The sequence below is a fragment of the Micromesistius poutassou genome (genome assembly GCF_964030765.1).
Source record: "Micromesistius poutassou genome assembly, chromosome: 12".
NCBI lineage: Eukaryota > Metazoa > Chordata > Actinopteri > Gadiformes > Gadidae > Micromesistius > Micromesistius poutassou.
In genome coordinates, this window is record NC_140282.1 from 2,519,922 (window position 1) to 2,542,672 (window position 22,751).

Genomic DNA, 22,751 nt, shown 5'->3' on the forward strand with positions numbered 1-22,751 from the left:
TCAGGGGGCGTCAGGACGCAAACGGTGTGTGACACACAGGCAAGCATTGAGTTTGTCCAAACCGCGGTTACGGATAGTAATATACGGATAAGTATACTGCAATGTGGAGCCGTTAACACAACGATAATCTGGTATTGTTGAGCGTTGAACGGCAATTTTAATAGTTATAATTATCCAAAAAGTATTAGCGTGAGCCAAGTACGACTGCATTATGCCAACGTGTGCCTCGGATTTGCTTCAGAAGACAATTTTGTGAAAAAGGGATTGAATGTGGGTGGGTTTGTTTTTGTCTTCGAGACTGTAGCGATGAGGTTGTAGAAGCAGCCTTTAAGTTAGAGAACGGTTCTTCTCTGGGTCTGCATCAGAACAGCAAGAACGGATCCAAATCAGTTACATTTGGCCCCGGTTCCGACAATGGGCTCTGTCGTCCGTTCTGTGGTTCTCACCCAGGTGGTTCTGCAGCTCCTTGGTCTGCCCGTCCTCCGTGGGCGCGATGAGGTCCCACATGAAGCTCTTGATCTTGTCGTCGCCGCGGTAATGCACCAGGCAGTAGGCCAGCAGGGCCCTGCAGATGGACTCCACGTCGCGCTCCGCCAGCTGCTTCTTGAAGCGCCCGTGGTTCAGGATGTCCTTCCACCGGCCCCACCTGGACAGACCGCACGCGGCAGGGTGGAGGGTCAGGGTGGAGGGTCAGGGTGGAGGGTCAGGGTGGAGGGTCAGGGTGGAGGGTCAGGGTGGAGGGTCAGGGTGGAGGGTCAGGGTGGAGGGTCAGGGTGGGGGTCAGGGTGGGGGAGGAGACAAAGCACAGGGTGTCATGCGTTGGTCAGTGTAACTTGTTAAAACCTGTATGTAATGCCATTTTTGGATTTAATTCAGGAATTTGGTTCAGTTGAAGACCAAAACATTTAATTAATTAGACACATTTAGTTAAATATTCAAAATTGACACCATCCAAGGGTCTTGTGTGGCCTTTAGATAAAAACAAATTAAAAGTCATTAAAAGACTGAACTTCTGGCAACAGACTCTCTCGATAATCAAGTGAGATGACTGCTCATAAACACAACAAACCAAAGATAAAACACCAACACTACAGCCTATAATGGAGGGAAACCAATGATCTAAACCAGGAGTAGCCAGCACGGCGCCCGTGGGCACCTGGTCGCCCACAGGGCCGAAGTGAGTTGCACGCAGAGCATGTTCTAAAAATAGCACTAGTCACCATGGAGCTCGGTCTACAATATATTTTTAATTGTGTTGATGTTCTTTTTGACTTGGATTGATGTAGATTTGATGGCAATGACAATACTGAATACAGTTTTATGAACTCTGACCTTGTTTGGACAGTTCAATATTGTGCGCACTCTGCTGAGACCAGCTAACGAGTGCAGTTACAATTGGGAGCTAGATGCGGGTTTGACCCCCAAAATAAAGTCAAACCTGGCTGCAAAGCGCCTTGTTTGTGTCAAACAAGCAGCCCTTCGTATCACTTAGTACCCCTGCAGTAGCTCTCAGGTTCCAAAAGGTTGGGGACCCCTGATTAGGGATTGACCGATATGGATTTTTTAGGGCAGATGGCGTTACAGATTTTTTTTCATCAGCCTTAGCCGATAACCGATACGGGCTGCCGATTTTCTTGAGCCGATATTTGGAGCCGATACTGCTTTTGCTCCCTCAATTTACATCATAAAATGACACAATGATGATTACAAATGTTACAAGTCTCAATTTAAAAAAGGAACATTTATTGAACTGTCTGTCTGTAAATCATTCTGGGGAAAAAAATCAATAAAATAAATTTGGCTGAAAAAATCGGCCGTTGCGTAAACGTAAAAAACGTTAAAAAAAAAAAACGTACATGTAAAAAACGCAAATATGGGCCGATATATCGGTGGATCACTACCCCTGATCCAAACAGTGGAGTTCATGTACAACCACCGGACCCCGGGTCTTCTCACCCGTAGACCAGCAGGTTCTTCTCCACCCGGAAGCACTCGGTGCGGCCGTAGCTGTTGAGCCGGTCGTGGGCGCGGCGCTGCTTGGGCTTGGACACGTCGCCGTCGCTCTCGCCCTCCGACAGCTCCGCCAGCTCGTCCTTGGTGGTGCTGAAGGGCCGCGTCTGCTTGCGGACCCGCGGCGTGTCGATCACCAGGCTGTTCTGAGGGGCCACAGCGGGGGGGGGGGGGGACGCCCGGTCAGTTGCAATATGGGGGAAGGGAAATTATGATTCTATGTTGGGGGAAATATTTAACTTCTTGTATAGAAATAGTGGCCTTCTTGTATAGAAATAGTGGCCTTTTTTGGAGGCACAAATATTGAAATACTTCAAATTCACTGTTTTATTTCAGGTTAAGATGGAGATATTAAGATGGAGATATTAAGATATTGTAAATATGGCCATCATATGGCCAATTGTACTCCATGCTGGTAACGTAACTGACAGTTAAACGTTCTGTGTTTAACGTTCTGTGTTTAACTTTATCCCATCATCCCAACATCACACCTACAGGAGCTCCATACAGTATATACATCAAAACAAAGGGACGGCTCACTCTGCCGTTGACCATCTCCACGTCGATCTCCGCCTTCTTGGCCCACTTGTCCCAGAAGTTGGGGTCGTCCAGAGAGATGTCCGTGCGGTTCCCAGAGGCCACAAAGCTGGCCTAGAGAGCAGACACCAGAATCACGTGAGTCCGACCATCATGAGTCACATCATCGCCCCCCAATGCCCCTCATCCACTCTCCCATATCCCAAACACAACCATCAACAGTACAAGTACGGCCAGACAGAAGGGGTAAGGGGTCCGGTCCCCGGGGGGGTCCGCGTCCCGGGGCGTACCTTAGCGAAAGTGGACCCCCGGCCCTCCGACTCGATGGTGATGGTCTTGGTGCGGCGCTGGAGGATCTGGTCGATGTCCTCCTCGCAGAACTTTGCGCCCTCGTCCTCCTCGTCCATGATGGCCCCGTAGGCCCCGCGCCGCAACAGGTCCTCAATCTCCTTCTTCGACAGCTGCTGCTGCGTCGCCTAGGCAACCGGAGGGGAGAGGAGGGGGAGGAGGGAGGCGGATTGTTTACATGGTTGGCTGGGTGAAGTTCTGTTCTGCTGTATTAATAGCACACACCGCCTAGATGGGCTTTTATTTTCCGTTATCCACGTTTGTGTTTTTTCCTCGTGGTTCCTGCCGTCGTGTCCGCCGCTCGGGCGGCTGGGAGCCTCGATGGGCCCTTCTGGGGCCCCGGGAGCACTCGGTATAAAAAAAACCCATTGATGTTGATTCGGTTTGATGTTCCTCAAGCGCAGGAGGCTTCAGTCAGTGCGGCGCACTTCAGATCCACACGCATCAACGCGGCGCGAGTGAGCTGCTGATGTTCTGCTCAAGGGCTCCCCAGCAGGGGAGGCCGCTCTTGTGTTTTAATGATCCCTTACCCCGTTCTACCCAGCAGTACACAATTAAATGATCAGATACAAGTACAAGGCCTTTTTTACTCCAGCCCACTCGAGTAGACCTGAACCAAAGTTAAAGATGTACGATCGACTACCCAATGTCCAACTGTGACGACCGCAGTACTAACGGTCGGATTAAACCTAAAACATATTAAAAGCAGATGTAATACGTTCACAGTACAAATGGGTGCTATGAGGACAGTTATGAAGCAATTCCGGGACCATTCACCATGAATAAATATCTGATTTCCAAATCATCTGTGGAATCCGCATCTCATTTGCGGCCTAACACACACATGCAGGGTCTGCTGAACGCCCTCCACACATGGGTTATAGAACAGTGGTTTTCAAACTTTTTCTACGAGTGTACCCCCTCCAAGATATTTTTTTCAGCCGAGTACCCGCTTCACCGGCACAAAATAAAAAATAAAAAAAAGTGTAAACATGAATATTAAAGGGGTTTTAATTTAGTGAGAAACATGGGCATGTGCTCCATGCACCTGTTGGCTGATTTCACCCCACAAAAGAAGCACAATGCCAGGGGAGGGTCAGAGCAGCAGAGGTGAATCTCATCCAAATATATTCTAGAAATATATTCAGACGACATTTCTCCTCGTTTTCAGAATTACATTTTCAACCATCTAAAAAATACAGAATTGAGTACCCCCCTGCAGTACTCCAAAGTACCCCTAGGGGTACGCGTACCCCCATTTGAGAACCACTGTTGCAGAACATACTAGACCGGGTCACTCACCCCTCCTCCTCCGGCTCCTCCCCCCGGCCCCCCTCCGGCGCCCAGGCTGTTCTCGCGGCCGCTCATGCTCTGCAGCACGGCCTTGTCCAGGCCCAGCTTCAGGCTGGCCCGGTCGAACATCTCCCGCTCGTACGAGTTCCTGGTGATCAGGCGGTACACCTTCACCGCCTTGTTCTGCCCGATGCGGTGGCAGCGAGCCTGAGCCTGGAAGCAGAATCGCAGCAGGGTTAGGAGGCGCGCTATTAGGACTGAGCCGATGCCGCAAATCTAAAGGGCATAGGTTAAACCTAGACTTACCTAAGTAGAGTTAAAGGCTATAAATAAAGCTTGACTAACCAACTGCAAACCGCAATGCAACGACTAAATCAGGATTCATCCGCTCAAAAAATGGCAATTCGACGCGACACATTTACAAATAGGACATAAGTGAGCGATATTACGGAGCAATTCCTTGATCCATTCACGACTCGATTCCGTGAACACGGAATCCCAGCGGAGGATTTCCATTAGCATCGATGGAACACAAGTACAACGTGTTTGGACAGTTGTAATTAGCCGCCTGCTCGTCACAGCCACACACCCGTGTGTCTTTGGCTTCCACCTCGTTCACTATCGCGGCCTCGCGGTGAGACACGAGGGGAGCAGACGGCGTGTAGCACACCGAGGAGGAGTGAGGTGAGGAGGAGAAGGCGTGGAGGACACCGAGGAGGAGTGAGGTGAGGAGGAGAAGGCGTGGAGGACACTGAGGAGGAGTGAGGTGTGGAGGACACTGAGGAGGAGTGAGGTGAGGAGGAGAAGGCGTGGAGGACACTGAGGAGGAGTGAGGTGAGGAGGAGAAGGCGTGTAGACAGGAGTGAGGTGTGGAGGACACTGAGGAGGAGGAGTGAGGTGAGGAGGACACTGAGGAGGAGGAGTGAGGTGTGGAGGACACTGAGGAGGAGGAGTGAGGTGTGGAGCACACTGAGGAGGAGGAGTAAGGTGTGGTTACCTGCAGGTCGTTCTGGGGGTTCCAGTCCGAGTCGAAGATGATGCAGGTGTCGGCGGCCGTGAGGTTGATGCCCAGCCCCCCCGCCCGCGTGCACAGCAGGAACACGAAGCGGTCCGAGTCCGGCTTGCTGAAGCGGTCGATGGCCGCCTGCCGCATGTTCCCCCGCACGCGTCCGTCGATGCGCTCGTACAGGTACCTGCGATGAGGACCAGAGGGAGAGCACCCGCGACGTGGTGGTTACGACACGGTTGGAAGCACACACAAATAAAGCCCTATGTTTTTGCGCCATATGCAGTGATTGTGTTTTGCATTTAATTGCAGTAAGATGCAAATATTGACACTAAATGTGGCGTGTCAAACAAAATGTCAAAATGCGTAGGGAAAGCGTTTTAGCGAAGGGCGAAGTGACGCACGCTCGTTCACAAAAGCCAGACGCAGAACTGCTGCCAGCCAGGCTGACACGCCGCTGACATCGCAAACAATCCCCTGGAAAAGGACTCGACACTCCAGCATCCACCGCCTTCCTCTTCCTTTTCAAATTCCCGGCTCAGACAAGGCCATTGCATCTTTGTTGAGATGGCCTTGTCCCTCCATTTTCTTTGGGCCTTTATCTCTCTCTCTCTTCCTCTCTCCCTCCCTCTCTCTCCCCCACTGTCTCTCCTTCTTTTATTCTCCTTCCTCTGTCTATCTCCCTCCCTCTCCTTCCCTCCCTCTCCGTTTCCCTGAAGGGACTCCCTCTCTGTCTGGTTCTGCCCTCTCTGGCAGGGCAGTGATGGGAGGAGGAGTGAGGGGGGGAAATAACCTGCTGTTGAACCCAGTGCGCCGTGTGCATTTATAAAACCTTGTGCTGGAGGTTTAGCGCGAATGGGGGGGGGGGGGGGGGGGGAAGATGGAGGGAAATAACGGAGACAAAACTAATTATATTTGCATGACCCACAGCTGACCTTTTTGACTCTACAGTGACCCATTTTGTGAATGCCTGGCTAAATGTCTGGCACGCGCACACAGAGAAAGAACACACACACACACACACACACACACACACACACACACACACACACACACACACACACACACACACACACACACACACACACACACGCATAGATGGAGAGGCTTAGTACGGACTGCAAATTATTGCAATTTGATAGGTACAGAGTGTTCAAGAAAGTCTGATTATTATTATTATTCATTCTAAATCATATGTATGTGATTTTCTAGGAAACCTGTTTCATGATATATTACGTGTACATTCTGTACGACGAGTGCTATGAATATTTCTGGAGAGCACATTTCCCTTAAGTTCCCAGTGACGTTATCGCCCTTTTTTTTTTCATCATTCCAGTGATTCTGTGAAGAGGTAACCAGCCCAACAGTTAACCGTGCCATGTGATGTCCGGCTGACAGTTCAATAGGCCCCCGAAATAACTCCTAATAAACACCATTTCAGTCCCTGCCAAGCCGCATAAAAGTCAGGTATCCACTTTAATCCATTAACACTGTCAGCTTTAAAGAGAGCTCATCATACCCGGACAGTTAAGTGAGATACTTCCTGGGCTAGGAGCATGGATTAACTGCCTGTTACGTCGAGTTTCGGTATATTTCCTCAGGAGCAACACGAGGTTGAAACCTCTCCGGGGAAATCAATCTCTAACAGATACACACAGAACACACTTCCCCTTGTTTACTTTATTTTTCCTTTTCAATGTATTTTGTTTATCTCACTCCGCCATGTGTTCCCGGAACCCCCCCCCCTCAACCCAACAAAAGAGAGAAAGTCCACCGGTGGCAGACTCCATTAAGACTAAATGACGGGGTGTACCCGAGTGGAAGAGAGGCACACATAAGAGCGGGCCCCTGTGCAGCGTTCATCTGGCCCTGCTTGATTATTTGCCGGTAATGGGCAGCGTTGCGTCTCAGCCTGCGCTAAATGCCTCCCCGCTCTCCCCTCACCGGGGGAACCCTGCAGGCAGGATTAAGTGTTTCTTTTCAATCAGACAAAATCTAATAAAAAAGGGGGGGCGAAGGGGGTGGGCTTAATATTCACAGTGCAGCGGTAAGCAAACGCCAGACGGAAAAGTGTCGGCTTGTGAAAAAACACAAGAGAAAAAAAAGAAGAGAGGAAAAAAAAAACGGATGACGTGGACACGGTGGTGACAAATCCTCTCTGGGGAATCCGAGTGACGTTTCTGCCGGCCGGAGATGACGCTGATTGACAGCCGGACGGGAGGACATGCGTCCTTTGGAAACAGTTCTCAAATCTTGATTCTGGTGCATTGGATTTGGATGTAATGGTTGCGGCTGAACCATGACACCGGTATATGGTTTGGTCTAAGTACACCGAATTAATCAATGAGAGCACTTATTTTATGCGTTTTTTGTCTCTGCGACACATAAACCTTTGGAACCGAGATGCATTTGCAGACTGGTTTGTACCAGCCGTCACTGCAGCCCTGAACAGGCGGGCTGAGGGAACGATGACGCCTCTCCTCATGCGGTCACTACTATGTGCTGCTGTGTCACACTTTATGTACTGTTACTGTCCAGTGCCGCTGCAGGAGGATGTGACTAAGGTGTATCGTTGGTTTTCCTCGTTGTGTGCAGTTTTGTGCAAAATAATTTCACCTCCGACCTCCGACTAACCAACTGACTAACTAACAAACCAACTGACTAACCAGCTCACTAACCAACTGACTAGCTGGGCCACGGCAGGGGCCCTCACCTCCTCTGGATGAAGTAGTCTAACTAACCAGCTCACTAACCAACTGACTAGCTCTAACTCACCGTCTCTGGATGAGGTAGTCCTCCAGGATGTCCAGGCAACGGACCATCTGGGAGAAGATGAGGACCTTGTGGCCGCCCGCCTTCATCTTGGGCAGCAGCTTGTCGATGAGCACCAGCTTGCCGGCCGACTGCACCATGGCCTGGAGGTGGAAGTCCATGGCCGTGGGACTGTACACCTCCCTGAAGTCCTCCAGGATCTTCTCCTCTGCTCCTGGGGTGGGGGGGGGGGGGGGACAAAGACATGAACGTGGTCAGTAGGGGTGGGAATCTCTTGGCACCTCACGATTCGATTCAGATTCAGAGGTCAACGATTATCGATGCATCTCAATGCAATGCAATTTTTTTTATGTACATTTCCATGCGTGATTTTCAAAAATATATCTACATCTCAGTTTGCTCCTCAGGGTTTGCTAATCACTTCCTACTTTTGTTATGATCATTAAAGACAATCAACAGAAGAATTACCTTATCCAATATTTTATATTAGATAGTCGGTTCTCTGTGCAGAGAACCCGCAGGCAGAAAGGAGAGTTTTCTGTAGCGCTCTGCAGCAGGCAAACAGAATGTTGCAGCAGGCGAACAAATTGAATAAAAAAAAAAATGAATTCAGATTATTAACTTATCTACATCGAGACAGAATCGTTCTAGAGAGAATCGTGATGCATTGAAGGATCGATTATTTTTCCCTCCCTGGTGGTCAGTGGTGTTTCTTTACCACTACCTCCGCTACAACCTCTTGATATGTAGTTTGGTTGTTTCACTAAAAATCAAAGCATCATTATCGTATCATTATTGTCTTATTCATCCCATGAATAATTCACTGGATGTGGTGATAGTAACCGACTATGCATGCGAGTCCGCCAAGCTTTCCTCGAGGCGAGAGGGTGAAAGAATTTCTAACATCAGCCTGGCCACATCTCTCCTCTCTGCAGAAAGGCTGGTGTGCGGAGAGTACGCCATTGTAGGGAAATAAAAGGCCTCGGCGCTGAATGGAGGCGGTATCACGCTCAAGGACAATTTAGAGAGTAAGTGGTAGCGCACCAGCGTACATCAGTAATACACCTAGTGAGCTAAAAGGACTGAAGAGAGACGGGGCCAGTCAAGGTCGGAACTGGAAGTGAACAGTAGCGCCGTAGCGTCCACCAGCTAGCCCCTTCCACCGCTAGCTCCTTCCTCCCCTAGCCCCTTCCTCCCCTAGCCCCGTCCACCAGCTAGCTCCTTCCTCCCCTAGCACCTTCCTCCCCTAGCCCCGTCCACCAGCTAGCCCCTTCCTCCCCTAGCACCTTCCTCCCCTAGCCCCGTCCACCAGCTAGCTCCTTCCTCCCCTAGCACCTTCCTCCCCTAGCCCCGTCCACCAGCTAGCCCCTTCCTCCCCTAGCCCCGTCCACCAGCTAGCTCCTTCCACTCCTAGCTCCTCCTTCCTCCCCAAGCTCCTCCTTCCTCCCCTAGCTCCTTCCTCCACCTCAGTTCCACTTCCTGTCCAGTACTTACATCACCAATAATCAAAACCACATCTGATCTTTGGGAATCTGCCGCGGATCAAACTGATCAAAAACTATACTTGGGTAAAGAAATCGGCCAAATTCACACATGGGCGACTCCAACCGAAATGGCAGCTATATTTAGATATTGCCGATATCGAGGCCATGTTGACGACCGTGCTGCTATTCAATGGCACAGAAGCAGCCGCCATAGAGGTTATCATCTAGATCCATCATTCATACATCCAGATGGACACGCCCACTTGTGATGTCACTATGACACGGGGCAGGGCAGATCTCCACAGGGCTTGTATTGGCTAACAGCGGGGGGGGGGGGGTAAGAAAAGAGGAGCAGGCCCCGAGAGGCGTGCGTACCTTTGATGAGGTAGGGGTGGTTGCAGCACTTCCTGAGCTCCATCATGGTGTTGACCAGGTTGGGCACGTTGGACTGGCCCACGCCCTTGGCCAGGAACGAGAAGTTCTTCTCCAGGATGGCGCGGTAGTACTTCTTCTGGATGTTGGTGAGCTCCACCTCCACGATGGTCTCCTCCTTGGGGGCCAGCTTCTTCTCCACGTCCTCCTTGAGACGCCGCAGCATCATGGGCTTGAGGATGGCCTGGAGCTTCTGGACCTGGGGGGGGGGGGAGGAGGGGGGTGGAGAGGAGACGCGGCGTAAGTCCAGAGCAACGGCAGCGCTGAGTTCAGTGAGAGGGGTCTCACAGTCCCTGTGCTCAGCAATAAAGAATCATTTCTTTCTGGTATCCTCTTCCCACTTTATCCAATCAAGAGAGATACTGAGAGATCGGGTTGGCTTTCCGCAAAAGCCAGCAGGAATTAAAGGATACAGAAGAAGAAAAAAATGAAATGAAACGGCTTTCTGGAACCAGTTTGTGGTTTTGTATCTTGGACGGTGGAAATTTGTCCACCATATGTCGGCCTCTGAGTGTGTGTGTGTGCGAGTGCGCCTACCATCTGTGAGTTCCTGTGTAGGTTAGGTTTCTAAATCCCTGTGTGTGATTTCAGTGTGACCCAGATAAAGAAAAGGAGCCACTTAAAATGGTTCCATCTGCAGAAGAGGGGTATTGATGTTGGAACGCAACAAAAAACACCAGTTGGGGAGGATGAAAAAAAACAAACATGGCTGACCCCCCGATGACTCCAGCTGTGTCTAAAGAGACTAATCTGGTTGCATATTATAGCAGCAGACAAAGACACAATCCTGTAATTGTGTGTGTCACCGTGACATTTCTAAAAGAGACTGACGATGCAAATGCAGACTGTAAATGAAACTGATTGTTAGAAGGGAGCGTAATCCGTCATGGCTCACACAGCCATCACACAGATTAGTGCAATTGACAATTTTTCTCCCACGTCAAATTCGTGCCAAGAGTTGTCTCCTAGCAAGGGGTAGAACCCAAGTCCTCATTTGAATCAGGGAAAAGCCAGATTGCAATGCTCCCTTTCACCAGTGGTGCTGTTGTGGCAGTAAATGGACTGCATTCATACAGCGCTTTTCTAACCGGCGGCCACTCACACACATTCACCCATTCACACACCGACAGCGGTGTCAGCCACGCAAGGCGACAGCCAGCCCGTCAGGAGCAGTCAGGGTGAGGCGTCTTGCTCAGGGACACCTCGAGACTCTAGCTAGGAGGAGCCAGGGATCGAACGAGCAACCTTCCGGTTACCAGCCGACCCACTCTACCTCCTGAGCCACATGACGCCCAGTAAGAATTCCCCAAAAAAACGTGATGTGATCCTTGAAGCTTGGTTACCTGCTCCTCTGTCTTCAGGTCTCCAAACTCCTGCATGAAGGTGTTCTCGGAGGGGAAGCGCGCGGGTTCCAGGAAGTGCAGCAGGCTGAACAGTTCTTCCACGGTGTTCTGCAGAGGAGTCCCGGTCAGCAGAACTATATGCTCCTGCACAGGGACATCGGGCATCGTGTGTCAACACCGAGACGGGTAACCACCGCTCCTGAATCACTTTCCGGCCTAATGAATACAGCTACCGTGAGGGTGAACAATTAGAGCAGCAAAGTGTTCAACGGTTTATTCCGAGAAGAGAAAGCGTCTCGACGTGACCGAAGATACGCATTTGTGCTCAAACGTGTATTATGTAAATGCATATGTAACGCATATGCCAATATGTAATTCTATCAATATTTAGCAATAATTAAATGATGGACTGAAACTGACTAGAAGGATTTCTAGTGCATGCTCAAATTCTTTGCAACTCATTCATCCATGGTTGTCATGCATTGTGGGCAGTGAGTGAGTGAGTGGGTGAGTTGGTGAGTGAGTGCGTGACTGAGTGACTGAGCGAGTGCATACCAGGTTCATGAGCTTGAAGCCCTCCAGCAGCTTGCAGTTCTTGTTCTTGAGGCGGTGGGCCTCGTCGATGATGACGCAGCGCCAGTCGATGGCGTTGAGCTCCGAGCAGCCCCCCAGGATCATCTCGAACGTCGTGATGACCGCCTGGAACTTGTAGGCGCCCCTCACCACTCGACCCTGGACACAACGTTTTACGACGGTCATTTCTTGAAACCAAAACAGTCGCGGCAAAAACAGGGGATTGTGGCAACGATCAACACAGGCAGACCGCCTTCACGTGAGCATGACCACAAAATAAATCTCTCACCTTTAAGCTAAAGTCTCGCAATGCACACACCCATTTCACATACTAGACCATACCATGCCTAACGATATCTCCATAGATGCTAATTATTATCAAGGCAAGCTTCTCCCGGTTCCACTTCATCAACACCAGTAGATCAGTAGATAGATAGATAAAAGATCAAATATGCAGTGTGTGCAGGCATGCAAAAGAGGCTAAAGGTTTGTGTGGCAACACGCGGTGACTTGTTATCCACTGCACTTCCTCCGTTCCCCTCGCTTTCTACACATAGCTATCGCCTTGACAACAGTTGTCATCGAAAGAACTCCGTCAGCCCACCCCCCTTCCCCTCAGGCAGACTGGAAGTGGTAGCGGTGCTCTGATCTGCCACATCGCCGCTGACAGAGAAGACCTTCCTCTTAAGATGTGGAGGAGGAGGAGGAGGAGACGGAGGGGGAGGAGGAGGAGGAGAGAGGCGGCGGTGACATCAGAGGCTGCCTGGGAGGCCGGCCTGATGGCTGATCTGTTCCGTTCTCCCTCCCACTCGCCGCTCCTACAGTACGTCTGGATATTTAAACGCTCCCAGCAGCTCCCTGCCACAGAGCCTCACAGCGGGCGCTCGCGTGGGTCGCTCTCTGCCATGAAGCGCATGCGCCCGGCCGCCTACACAGCCGGCGGACTGTCAGCCACGCGGGGGGCCTCTGTGATCCACAGACTACTACTCCCAGGGAAGAGTGGTGTGCGTATCCACACCTTCCTAGACGCGCTCCGATGCTTCGCCTCCCTGGACTAGTTGCCCTAGACACTGCATCACCTCCCCCCTCCCCCCTTACCACAAACCCCACAGCCCTCTTAGAGAGAGAGAGACAGGCCAGAGAGAGAGACAGGCCAGCGAGAGAGACAGGCCAGAGAGAGACAGGACAGAGTGACAGGCCAGAGAGACAGTTCAGAGAGACAGTTCAGAGAGACAGGCCAGAGAGAGAGACAGGCCAAAGAGAGCCAGGCCAAAGAGAGCCAGGCCAAAGAGAGAGACAGGCCAGACAGAGAGACAGGCCAGAGAGAGTAAGGCCAGAGAGAGAGTTCAGAGAGAGAGACAGGCTAGAGAGACAGACAGGCCAGAGAGAGAGACAGGCCAGAGAGAGACAGGCCAGGGAGAGAGACAGGCCAGAGAGAGAGACAGGCCAGAGAGAGAGACAGGCCAGAAAGAGACAGTTCAGAGAGAGATAGGAAAGACAGACAGGCCAGAGAGAGAGACAGGCCAGAGAGAGAGACAGGCCAGAGAGAGAGACAGGCCAGAGAGAGAGAGAGACAGGCCAGAAAGAGACAGTTCAGAGAGAGAGATAGGAAAGAGAGACAGGCCAGAGAGAGAGACAGGCCAGAGAGAGAGACAGGCCAGATGGCAGGGAGTCCCCCGGCCGTCGGCCGGCTCCAGGTGAGGGTCCAGGCCCGGTCTCCAGGTTTACCTGCGTGTCCCTGAAGTACATCTCGTACTGCTGCAGCATCTGCCGGCTGATCATGCTGCCGTGGTACACAATGACGTTGTGCTGCGTCCAGGTGCGGAACTCGCGCTCCCAGTTGGCGATGGTGGAGAGCGGGGCGATGATGAGGAAGGGCCCCCGGACGCCCACGCGGTGCATCTCCTCCAGGTAGGTGATGGACTGGATGGTCTTCCCCAGGCCCATCTCGTCCGCCAGGATGCAGTTCCGTCTGGGGCGAGGGGATTGGACCGTTAGAACCGACGGAGGAACCAGCCCAAAAAACGTGGAACAAGGAAAACCGGATCAAATAATAAAAAGCATCCCCACAGTGTTTTGTGTGTGCAGGCTAATCCCGTAATTTGCCCGCACGCAGAACACGGTTGACACTATAATACGACATTTAGGAAAACCGCTTGAAGGCGCAGGAGAACAGAGCGTTATCCTGACCTACTAAAGATACAGGAAACGGGAGCCGAGGGAATACCGGGCGAGAGAGATTGTTTTAAGGAACAAAACACAACAACAACAGGCACATAAACCAAAGTGTCAGAAGTAATAACAGAGAGAACGGAGAGGAGAGACAAGCTGTTGAAACTCAATGTTCCTGGCGGGGTGTGTGTGTGTGTGTGTGTGTGTGTGTGTGTGTGTGTGTGTGTGTGTGTCCGGGGAGAGACATCCATTGGGTTGTCCAGTGGGTGGGGGTGTAAGGTCTGGAGGCTAATTACAATGTGCGGCTATTCCCACCGGCCCACTAAGAAGCTCTTTAGTCCTGATAAATCCCTCTGCGTGGGCATATTCTCACACGCTCACACAAACACACACACACACACACACACACACAAATGCAAAGCAGCCGTGCCCGTGTCGGCGGGCCACGGTGCAGCCGTGATCGACCTCATCTGGGCATTATTTGCCTGGAGCGCAGCGGCGGATGAATCTCTCGCTCAGCGGCGAGGGGGAAACCACATTCATTATTCATCGGTTAGGGCCCGGCGAATAACGAGGAGCGGGCGCGCACACACACACACTTTGCTACAGACATGTCATGGCTGTACCTAAACGGCATGACGTCATCCATGACGTCACGGATGACGTCATGCCTTTAGGGAACGGCCACCACGCGTGAAATGACGCATGCTGAATCGGGCTGAATTGAGGAGTTTCCTCTCCTTACGTGGAACGGGAGCACACGAGGGATAGACACACGCAGACATGAGGTAGAAGAGATCGGAGATGAGTGAGAAGCAGGGCCCGTCTGTGTGGCGACGCTGCGCGCGTGTGTGTGCACGTGCGCGTGTGTGTGCGCTCGTGCGTGCGTCTCTCTCCCATCGGTGTCTTCATACATATACTGAAGATGCAATAGTACCGTCTGGAGTCCTGCAAACTGCGTGTGCGCGCACGTATAGCTGACCTGTTGTACCAGTTGAAGAGGAGCCAGTTCACCCCCTCCAGCTGATAGTCCCTGAGGCTGTTTCCGTTGCGGTACTGTCTGGACTGATCCCTCTTCTTCCACAGGTTGGCTGGGGGACGCTCCTGTGAGAGAGAGACACCATCACAGTCATTAAGGGCCGGTCCCCACATGGCCAACATCGGTTCATATGCACGATGGTGGCTGCTTTCTTTTTTTGGTCTTGTTTTTTAAGTGTTTCCATCATCATTGATGCTAAATGTAATAGAAACGATCCAAGTTGATGGTTATATTGTACACAGTTTGGTGCAGGTCATAAATAGCTCAGCAAGAAACCTGTCAATAACATTAATAGGTTGATAGACCAAGAAGGCAAAGCAAATAAAAGACCAGGAGGAATAATAATAATATAATAATAGATGGAAATCTATTTAAACTTTATTCAAACTGTAAGACCCTGGTGAGGCAAGACCTGGGACCAGAAAGCATTATAATGAGCCTTATAATTAGCATAACAGTTAGCATAATCAGGCTAGCACTTTTAGTTCCCAGATCATCTGAGCGGCTGCGTGTTCATTCTAGTATTCTCGTACCAGAAAGCGTTCAAGGATTCTAGGATTGCATGCATAATAATAAGTAGCTGTTGCCAGAGGCACGTGTAATGGAGACTAAGTAAGAGAATAAAAACGGGAATAGATTCAGAAACAGAGCCCGATGACAGCTGGGAACAATTACACAATGAGAGAAACTAAGCAGGTGAGGAAGCGGATACAAAGAGAATTGAATGAATTTCTTTTTACTTTTGGGGAATTATCACATTTGGTAAAAGCCAAGAGTTGAATCCCTGGGAAAGGAAGCATATGTGTGTGAGAGTAGTGGTTTTCCTGTGTATATGAGCGTGAGTGTGTGTGAGTATGTGAGTGTCAACGTGCATGTTTGTGTGTGTGTGCACGTGCGGTTGTATGCGTGTGTGGTTGAATGTGTGTGTGTGTGTGTGTGTGTGTGTGTGAGTATGTGAGTGTCAACGTGCATGTTTGTGTGTGTGTGCACGTGCGGTTGTATGCGTGTGTGGTTGAATGTGTGTGTGTGTGTGTGTGTGTGTGTGTGTGTGTGTGTGTGTGTGTGTGTGTGTGTGTGTGTGTGTGTGTGTGTGTGTTAGGGGTGTAACGATACATGTATTCGTACCGACATTTTTCGGTATGGGTCTAACGGTTTGATGCACGTTTCAGTTCGGTGCGTACCCAATCTTTTTTTTTTGTACTATTATTTTCTTGTATTGTTTGGTTTCTTTTAACCCTGCTGTACCGAAAAACATACCGAACCGTGACTTAAAAACCGAAGAACATACCGAATCGTGACTTTCACGTATTGTTACACACCTAGTGTGTGTGTTGCTGTGTGTGCATGTGTGTGTGTGTGCGCGCGCCTGCACCCGCGCCTGCGTGCGTGCGTGTGTGTGTCCCTTACCACCCGTCGCAGGTCGGCCTTGATGGCCTGCAGCTGCTCAAACTCCTCGATCTTGCCCTGCTCCACGTCGGCCTTGAGCTCCCAGGTGCTGTCCTCGTAGGGCAGGGAGCACCACTTCACCAGGTAGTAGACCAGGTCCTGGGGCGGGCAGAGCACAGGGACATGGTGACACCGAGGCCCCGGGGTGCAGGCAGAGCACAGGGACATGGTGACACCGAGGCCCCGGGGTGCAGGCAGAGCACAGGGACATGGTGACACCGAGGCCCGGGGTGCAGGCAGAGCACAGGGACATGGTGACACCGAGGCCCCGGGGTGCAGGCAGAGCACAGGGACATGGTGACACCGAGGCCGCGGGTGCAGGCAGAGCACAGGGACATGGTGACACCGAGGCCCGGGGTGCAGGCAGAGCACAGGGACATGGTGACACCGAGGCCCCGGGGTGCAGGCAGAGCACAGGGACATGGTGACACCGAGGCCCCGGGGTGCAGGCCACTGCCCGGAGCTGAGAGGAAGCCCAGCGCAGGGCCTCTTAGATTACAACGCATTTGTGAACGACACGCACACACAAGAATATGAAGGAGGAAGATAGCATGCACACACACACACACACACACACACACACACACACACACACACACACACACACACACACACACACACACACACACACACACACACACACACACACACACACACACACACACACACACACACGTTTAATGGTACAATAAAATGTGTTCAGCTCAGCAGTCGTCTCATAGACAGATAAAACACGTCGTGCACTTGCCTCCCCTGTGTCCTTGTCCTCACAGTAGGACACCTCCAGCACCCGGTCTACCTCCACGTAGTCAGGGTTGAAGGGATCCTCCTCCATCTGTGCGTGACAAGAGAGCGGGTGGAGGGGAGAGAGAGAGAGTGAGTGAGCGAGCGAGCGAGAGAGCGAGGATGAGATTAGAGCAAAAAAAAAAACTGAAAAAGAAATTGCTTCCCACTCGCCATCTGGAATCTGAACCAAACCTCACTGCTCTTAATTGAGTGTGTGTGTACGCAGAGATTTAAAAAACAAATGCACGCAGATGTGCGTACATGCTGGCACATATTCAAAGCGACTTCACACACAATTCATTAAACATATTGTGTCACAACACACGCATACACACATTTGCTCGGGGTGTCCGTAATCTTACGCACATGTATGGGAGCATACATTGTGTGAACATACATTCACCAAGTCAGCATCTCGCTGTGCAGATGATTGGTACACAAACATGGCGGCAACAACAATGACACACACACAAGTCACACACGGGCCCCCCCCCCCCCCCCCCCACAAACACCCCCCCCCCCCCCCCACACACACACACACACACACAGTAAATCTTGCTCGGCTGGCTTACGTCTGCGAAGAAGAGGGCCCTCTGAGCCTGTTTGATCTTGAAGCGTTTCAGCTTCTGCTGGATCCTCTTGTCCTTCTCCAGTTGCTGCTCCGTGGCCCACTCACAGTGCAGGTAGGAGCTGTGCGCCGCGAGGAGGTGAGCACAGACATGGAACCCATTGAAGCACACCTTTCAAATCAGCATCGCACTGTTCTCAGGGGGGATCCACTTATCACACCACGGCCCTTTTTATTATTTTCTTTTGTTTAATGATCGTGCTTTTTTTTTCTGTGAACAGTGCACACTGAGAGATGAGTCACATGCGTTATTTAAAAACAGTTCAATTCAGGCACTGAATGACAGGCACTGTAATGTGCCTGTGAAAATATGCCAAAATCAGGTTTTATGACAGATTGCCAGATTACACCATGGCATGTTACTATTTTTTGGTCTCTGCAAGGTGGGTGAATTGTGACTTACTAGTTTTTGTATTTTACAAAGTACTCCTCCACTTCCACCACAACCCCAGGAGAGACCTTTGGAGAGAAAGAACATAAGACTCATTAGACCTCACGTCCTGCACATTGTTTCAATAGCCATTGTGGCACTTGGTTCATGATAGATTTACATTCACAAACGGGCATCACATTCTTCCATCATGAATATGTTACGGAGTGACCCATCAGTTATCAGCTTGGAATTCAACAGATCAAAATGCCTGCCAACGACGCGTCACTTGCCATCATTTATTGAATTCATGCTGCTCTCCCAGTTCCCTTTTTATCTAAATACCCACCAATTGTACAAAGCCATTTGCACACAAATCAAAAAGGGGAACCACTGTGATATCAGTTCTGGGTGAGGAGTGCCGGGGAGGAAGTGTGGATCTACCTCTTTCTTGATGATGCGTGATGACATCACTTTGTCGACCACGGCTGCGTCTTCTTCGCTGGGATTCTCCTGCAGGGAAGATGTGAGGCATGACTTTAAGGAGATTCACTGTACGCCAAACATGCGAGTCTGAATGGCCTTAGTCAACCGGTGGCTCATCTTGGCTCTAAACACTAGCAGGGTGATGAAACTGAATGCAGAATGGATTGACAATGACATGAAAAAAAAGACTGCAGGATTCCATGAAGGCAATCCCGAATTGTGTGTAAATGAATGTGTTGAATGTGACCCTCTTCATTCTTTAAGAGGATTATCATTCGGACCCCGTGTATCACCAAGGACATGCTTGAAAAGTCCATTCCTCTCAAACATGCCCTGCGGGTTTTAGCTTTTTACAAATATTGCTCTTGCCATTTAAAGCCTCACACAAACAGTAGTCTTGCAAATTAAGCCAGCAGCAACTGCTTTTAGGCAGGGAGAAATCGGGTAAATACACAATAATATACAATTATGAAGGGTTGGAAAAATAGCCTCTCGTTTGCACACAGCAGGGCTCCCGCCGTGGACCAGAGCACACGTCCATAATCCACGGTGTTTTGTTTATTGTCGGTTCATAGCGACTCACCACAAAGAGCTGGACCGCTGGCTCTTTACGCACCGCAGCGTTGGTCTTCTTGGCCTTGACGATGACCTTCACCTCCTCGTCCGACAGCCGGGCCTCCAGCTCCTCAGAGTACTTCTTCCTCTTCACCTGCCGGTTGGAGCGACGCTTCTACAGGGGGGGGGGGGGGGGGGGGAAACAAAAACACCACAGAAGAAGTGAGTCGGAGAGCTCTTCTAGGGGATTAGTCTCTGAGCCAGAAGTGTGTTATTCATTGAACACAATGTGCCGGTGCCAGGCCTGAGCCCGTTTCAGTGGGAAGTAAGTACAGTAGCCTGCGTTCGGACCTCCAGATGGTCCTACAAACGGAGTGGAAGCAGATGCTAGCTCGGTATGGTAGAAGAAGTATCCCACAATGCATTTTGTCTTCCATGTGAACGATCGCCGCCAACGTGAGGCACACAAATGTAAAGATATCTTGGCAGAAAATAAATAAACAGGAAGTCAATTGTCATGTCAACTACTTGTATTTAGTACATTTTCGTCATTTTCAATATCCGTACAAGCGGTTCACAAGTCGTATTCTGTCCCATTTCGTAGTGTTTGCTTTAACCCTTGGGTTCATAGGAGCGACTACCTCAATACGCTGCTCCAAACTGAGCTGTAGGGGGGGGGGCGAGTCTGATACAGTACCCAGCAGCACACAAACAGCCAGGTCATATCCGGGTCCAAAACAAAAAGCAAGACGTCAACCCTCGACTCCGACAGGGGGCTCTTTTCAAATGAGCCCCAACACCACTCTGCCTTCCTGTCAAGCCTTTGTAATGATTGTCTGCGTGGGCTAATGCTGCACCCAGCGTCGATACACAAGCCTCCACTAATGATAATGTGCAGTTAATCAACAACAAATGCTAGCGAGCTGATTTAATTAGGTGTAGAGCACCACGTCCCTTTGGAGGTGTACACACACACACACACACACCTAAGATGGCCCGTCCCACGTCCACCAAGAGCAGACATGGTCTCACACACACACACACACACACACACACACACACACACACACACACACACACACACACACACAGGCTAAACCTGAAGTGAGTGGTAGAACCATGAGTCAATGCAATCCAACACTCATCATTTTGGCGGGATTAAGGAAACTAAAGCAGCCATTTTGTATCTGAATAAATTATCAGTGCTGCAAAAAAGCGACTATATAAAGGCGCTAACATTTCAAATAAAATTACAGAGCAGCGGTGAATCGTGACAGCCCTACTCAGGACAGAATAGATCCAAAATCAACATCAGCAACGGATGACGTAGAGGCAAATCCAGGGAACAAGATACCGGAGGAGCGGAGACATGCACATGACATCGGAGGCCCCGATTCAGTCTGGCCAGCTGCCGTGTAAATCGATGACTAAGGTCAAAGCTGCCCTTGGTTTAGAGCACTAACCCGCCATTTGCCTGGCGTTTAACCACAGCGAATTTGGTTTCATTTAAAAAGATTAAAGCTATACCAGAAGCTGAAATGAGCCATCAGCATGCCGTTTTAATTAGGCTAAATCGTGTAATACTGTCGGCATAATTATGTCCCACCCAGACCGAGGCGTAGCGGCGACTGGTAGTCGAGAGGCAGAGAGAGCATCGCCATTAATCCTCCCCAACTAGACGGGCCGCTCACCAGAGCTAGGAGTGTGAATAATGATCGCTCACTTCTTTTAATCAACAACAGTCACTTGGTGTAGGTTTAATTCCTTCCAAAGAAAACGCAAACCCTTCAGAGGAAAGTATAATTACCCTGGGACAGTGCTGTTCGGATGCGTGTAGAAAAAAAATGCAAATGGTGGCAGGACTGCAGCTTTCTGGGAAGATGGTTCTAAGTATTGTGGCGGCATGTGGCTCAGGAGGTAGAGCGGGTTGTCTGGTAACCGGAAGGTTGCTAGTTCGATCCCCTGGCTCCCCGAGGTGGTCAAGGTGTCCCATAGCGAGACACCTCACCCTCACTGCCCCCCCGACGAGCTGGCTGTCGCCCTGCATGGTTCACACCACCTGTCTGTCGGTCTGTGAGTGTGTGCAGGAGTGGGTGAATATTGTTAAGCGCTTTGAGTGGGCACTGGTCAGAAAAGCGCTGTATAAATGCAGTCCATTTACTTTGCATTGGTAGCGCCCCACATTTGACATAACCGTTTGAAAAGTGCATTGCGATCCCTTAGTAAATCCCTTCCGTCCTCCACCCTGGCCTGCCTGCATGGGATTGCATCCTCAATACATTAAAGAGCATTTGACGGCGTGTCCGCCCTACACAATCACACCACCAGCCTACCTGCATGCTGACGCTAGACCTTTATGCACATCCGGGAGGGTTCAGCGGATCAATGCCAGCCATCGCCCTTAACGACGGTCATATACGTTATAAACTTGCAGAGTGCTCTCTTTCGTGTGGAGAGCAGGCTACGACATTAATAACAGACATAATCAAACATTTAATATGCAGCAGGGTGTGATTCTTTGTCATACAGAGTGGCAGTAGCAATAAGAAGCAGTCCATGATCCTTGGTGTAACCTGAGTCGGTCGGCTGTATTACAGAGGTAAAGGTGCTCTTCTAAATGGTAGAAGAGAAAATGGTAGCAGTCAGGGTGAGGTGTCATGCTCAGGGACACCTCGACACGCTAGGAGGAGCTGGGGATCGAACTAGCAACCCGTTCTACCGCCCGAGCCACATGCCGCCCCTAATGTGGAGGTGTGTTGGCTCCGGGGGAGCAGGTGATCCTCTGCTGCGGTCATCGACGGTGGAAAGAAACCAAACACCTCTGTGCTTAAGACGATAGACACCCACATGACCTGCAGGTGAACCGGAGGGGAATTCCTCTGGAGGTGCCAGATCCATCCCACTAGCCCCACCGCTAGTGGGAAGGCTGCTGGGGCTAAGGCTGTGTTGGAGCGGTACCAGTGCAACGGAGGGGTTCCCTAACGGGCCCTTACAGAGAAGACACAGAGAACACCAGGCGAGAACAGAGAGAACAGAGAGTAGCCAGGCCCGGGGATTGCAAAAAGCAACCTGCGACATGTGGGTTCTTGGCTCATTCCAATGGTAATATTTAGAGAGGGAGAATGGAAACGTGGGGTTTCCCCCCAGCTGTCTGTCGGCGGGGCATAGCGCCGCCGCTAAATTACAGAGAGCCTCTACAAACAAGTACCTTTTCACGCTTAAAGTCTGTGGGAAAAGGACAATGTTTGCGTCTGTACATGTCAGCATCTGCATTCCGTTTGACAGAAAACATAGGCTATTATTGACCTTATATAATGAGCCTACTTTTATACAACCTTATATAATACACCGTCATTAAAGCCGGGGTAATTTGGAGAAACCGACTAGAGTCAGCAAGATGTGGAAAGTATCCGACCGAAAACATCCCGCCCCCCTCCCCCCTCCCCCTTCAGGCCTTGCTCCAAAGCCACG

At 50.6% G+C, this 22,751-nt stretch overlaps 1 protein-coding gene across 1 annotated transcript in view; it reads right to left on the bottom strand.

Annotated features, from left to right (window-relative positions):
* Positions 1 to 22,751, bottom strand: part of chd9 (chromodomain helicase DNA binding protein 9) — a gene marked incomplete at its 5' end in the record, with an annotated part of 51,335 nt that overhangs the window by 23,113 nt on the left and 5,471 nt on the right. The window contains 18 exons of the mRNA XM_084475873.1: positions 447 to 646; positions 1,957 to 2,156; positions 2,551 to 2,661; positions 2,838 to 3,023; positions 4,198 to 4,401; positions 5,186 to 5,381; positions 7,970 to 8,180; positions 9,826 to 10,081; positions 11,226 to 11,369; positions 11,781 to 11,957; positions 13,527 to 13,770; positions 14,953 to 15,074; positions 16,417 to 16,554; positions 17,204 to 17,290; positions 17,814 to 17,931; positions 18,273 to 18,328; positions 18,684 to 18,752; positions 19,309 to 19,455. Of these exons, the coding sequence (XP_084331999.1) occupies positions 447 to 646; positions 1,957 to 2,156; positions 2,551 to 2,661; positions 2,838 to 3,023; positions 4,198 to 4,401; positions 5,186 to 5,381; positions 7,970 to 8,180; positions 9,826 to 10,081; positions 11,226 to 11,369; positions 11,781 to 11,957; positions 13,527 to 13,770; positions 14,953 to 15,074; positions 16,417 to 16,554; positions 17,204 to 17,290; positions 17,814 to 17,931; positions 18,273 to 18,328; positions 18,684 to 18,752; positions 19,309 to 19,455 (2,866 nt within the window). The remainder of the gene's footprint in view (positions 1 to 446; positions 647 to 1,956; positions 2,157 to 2,550; positions 2,662 to 2,837; positions 3,024 to 4,197; positions 4,402 to 5,185; positions 5,382 to 7,969; positions 8,181 to 9,825; positions 10,082 to 11,225; positions 11,370 to 11,780; positions 11,958 to 13,526; positions 13,771 to 14,952; positions 15,075 to 16,416; positions 16,555 to 17,203; positions 17,291 to 17,813; positions 17,932 to 18,272; positions 18,329 to 18,683; positions 18,753 to 19,308; positions 19,456 to 22,751) is intronic.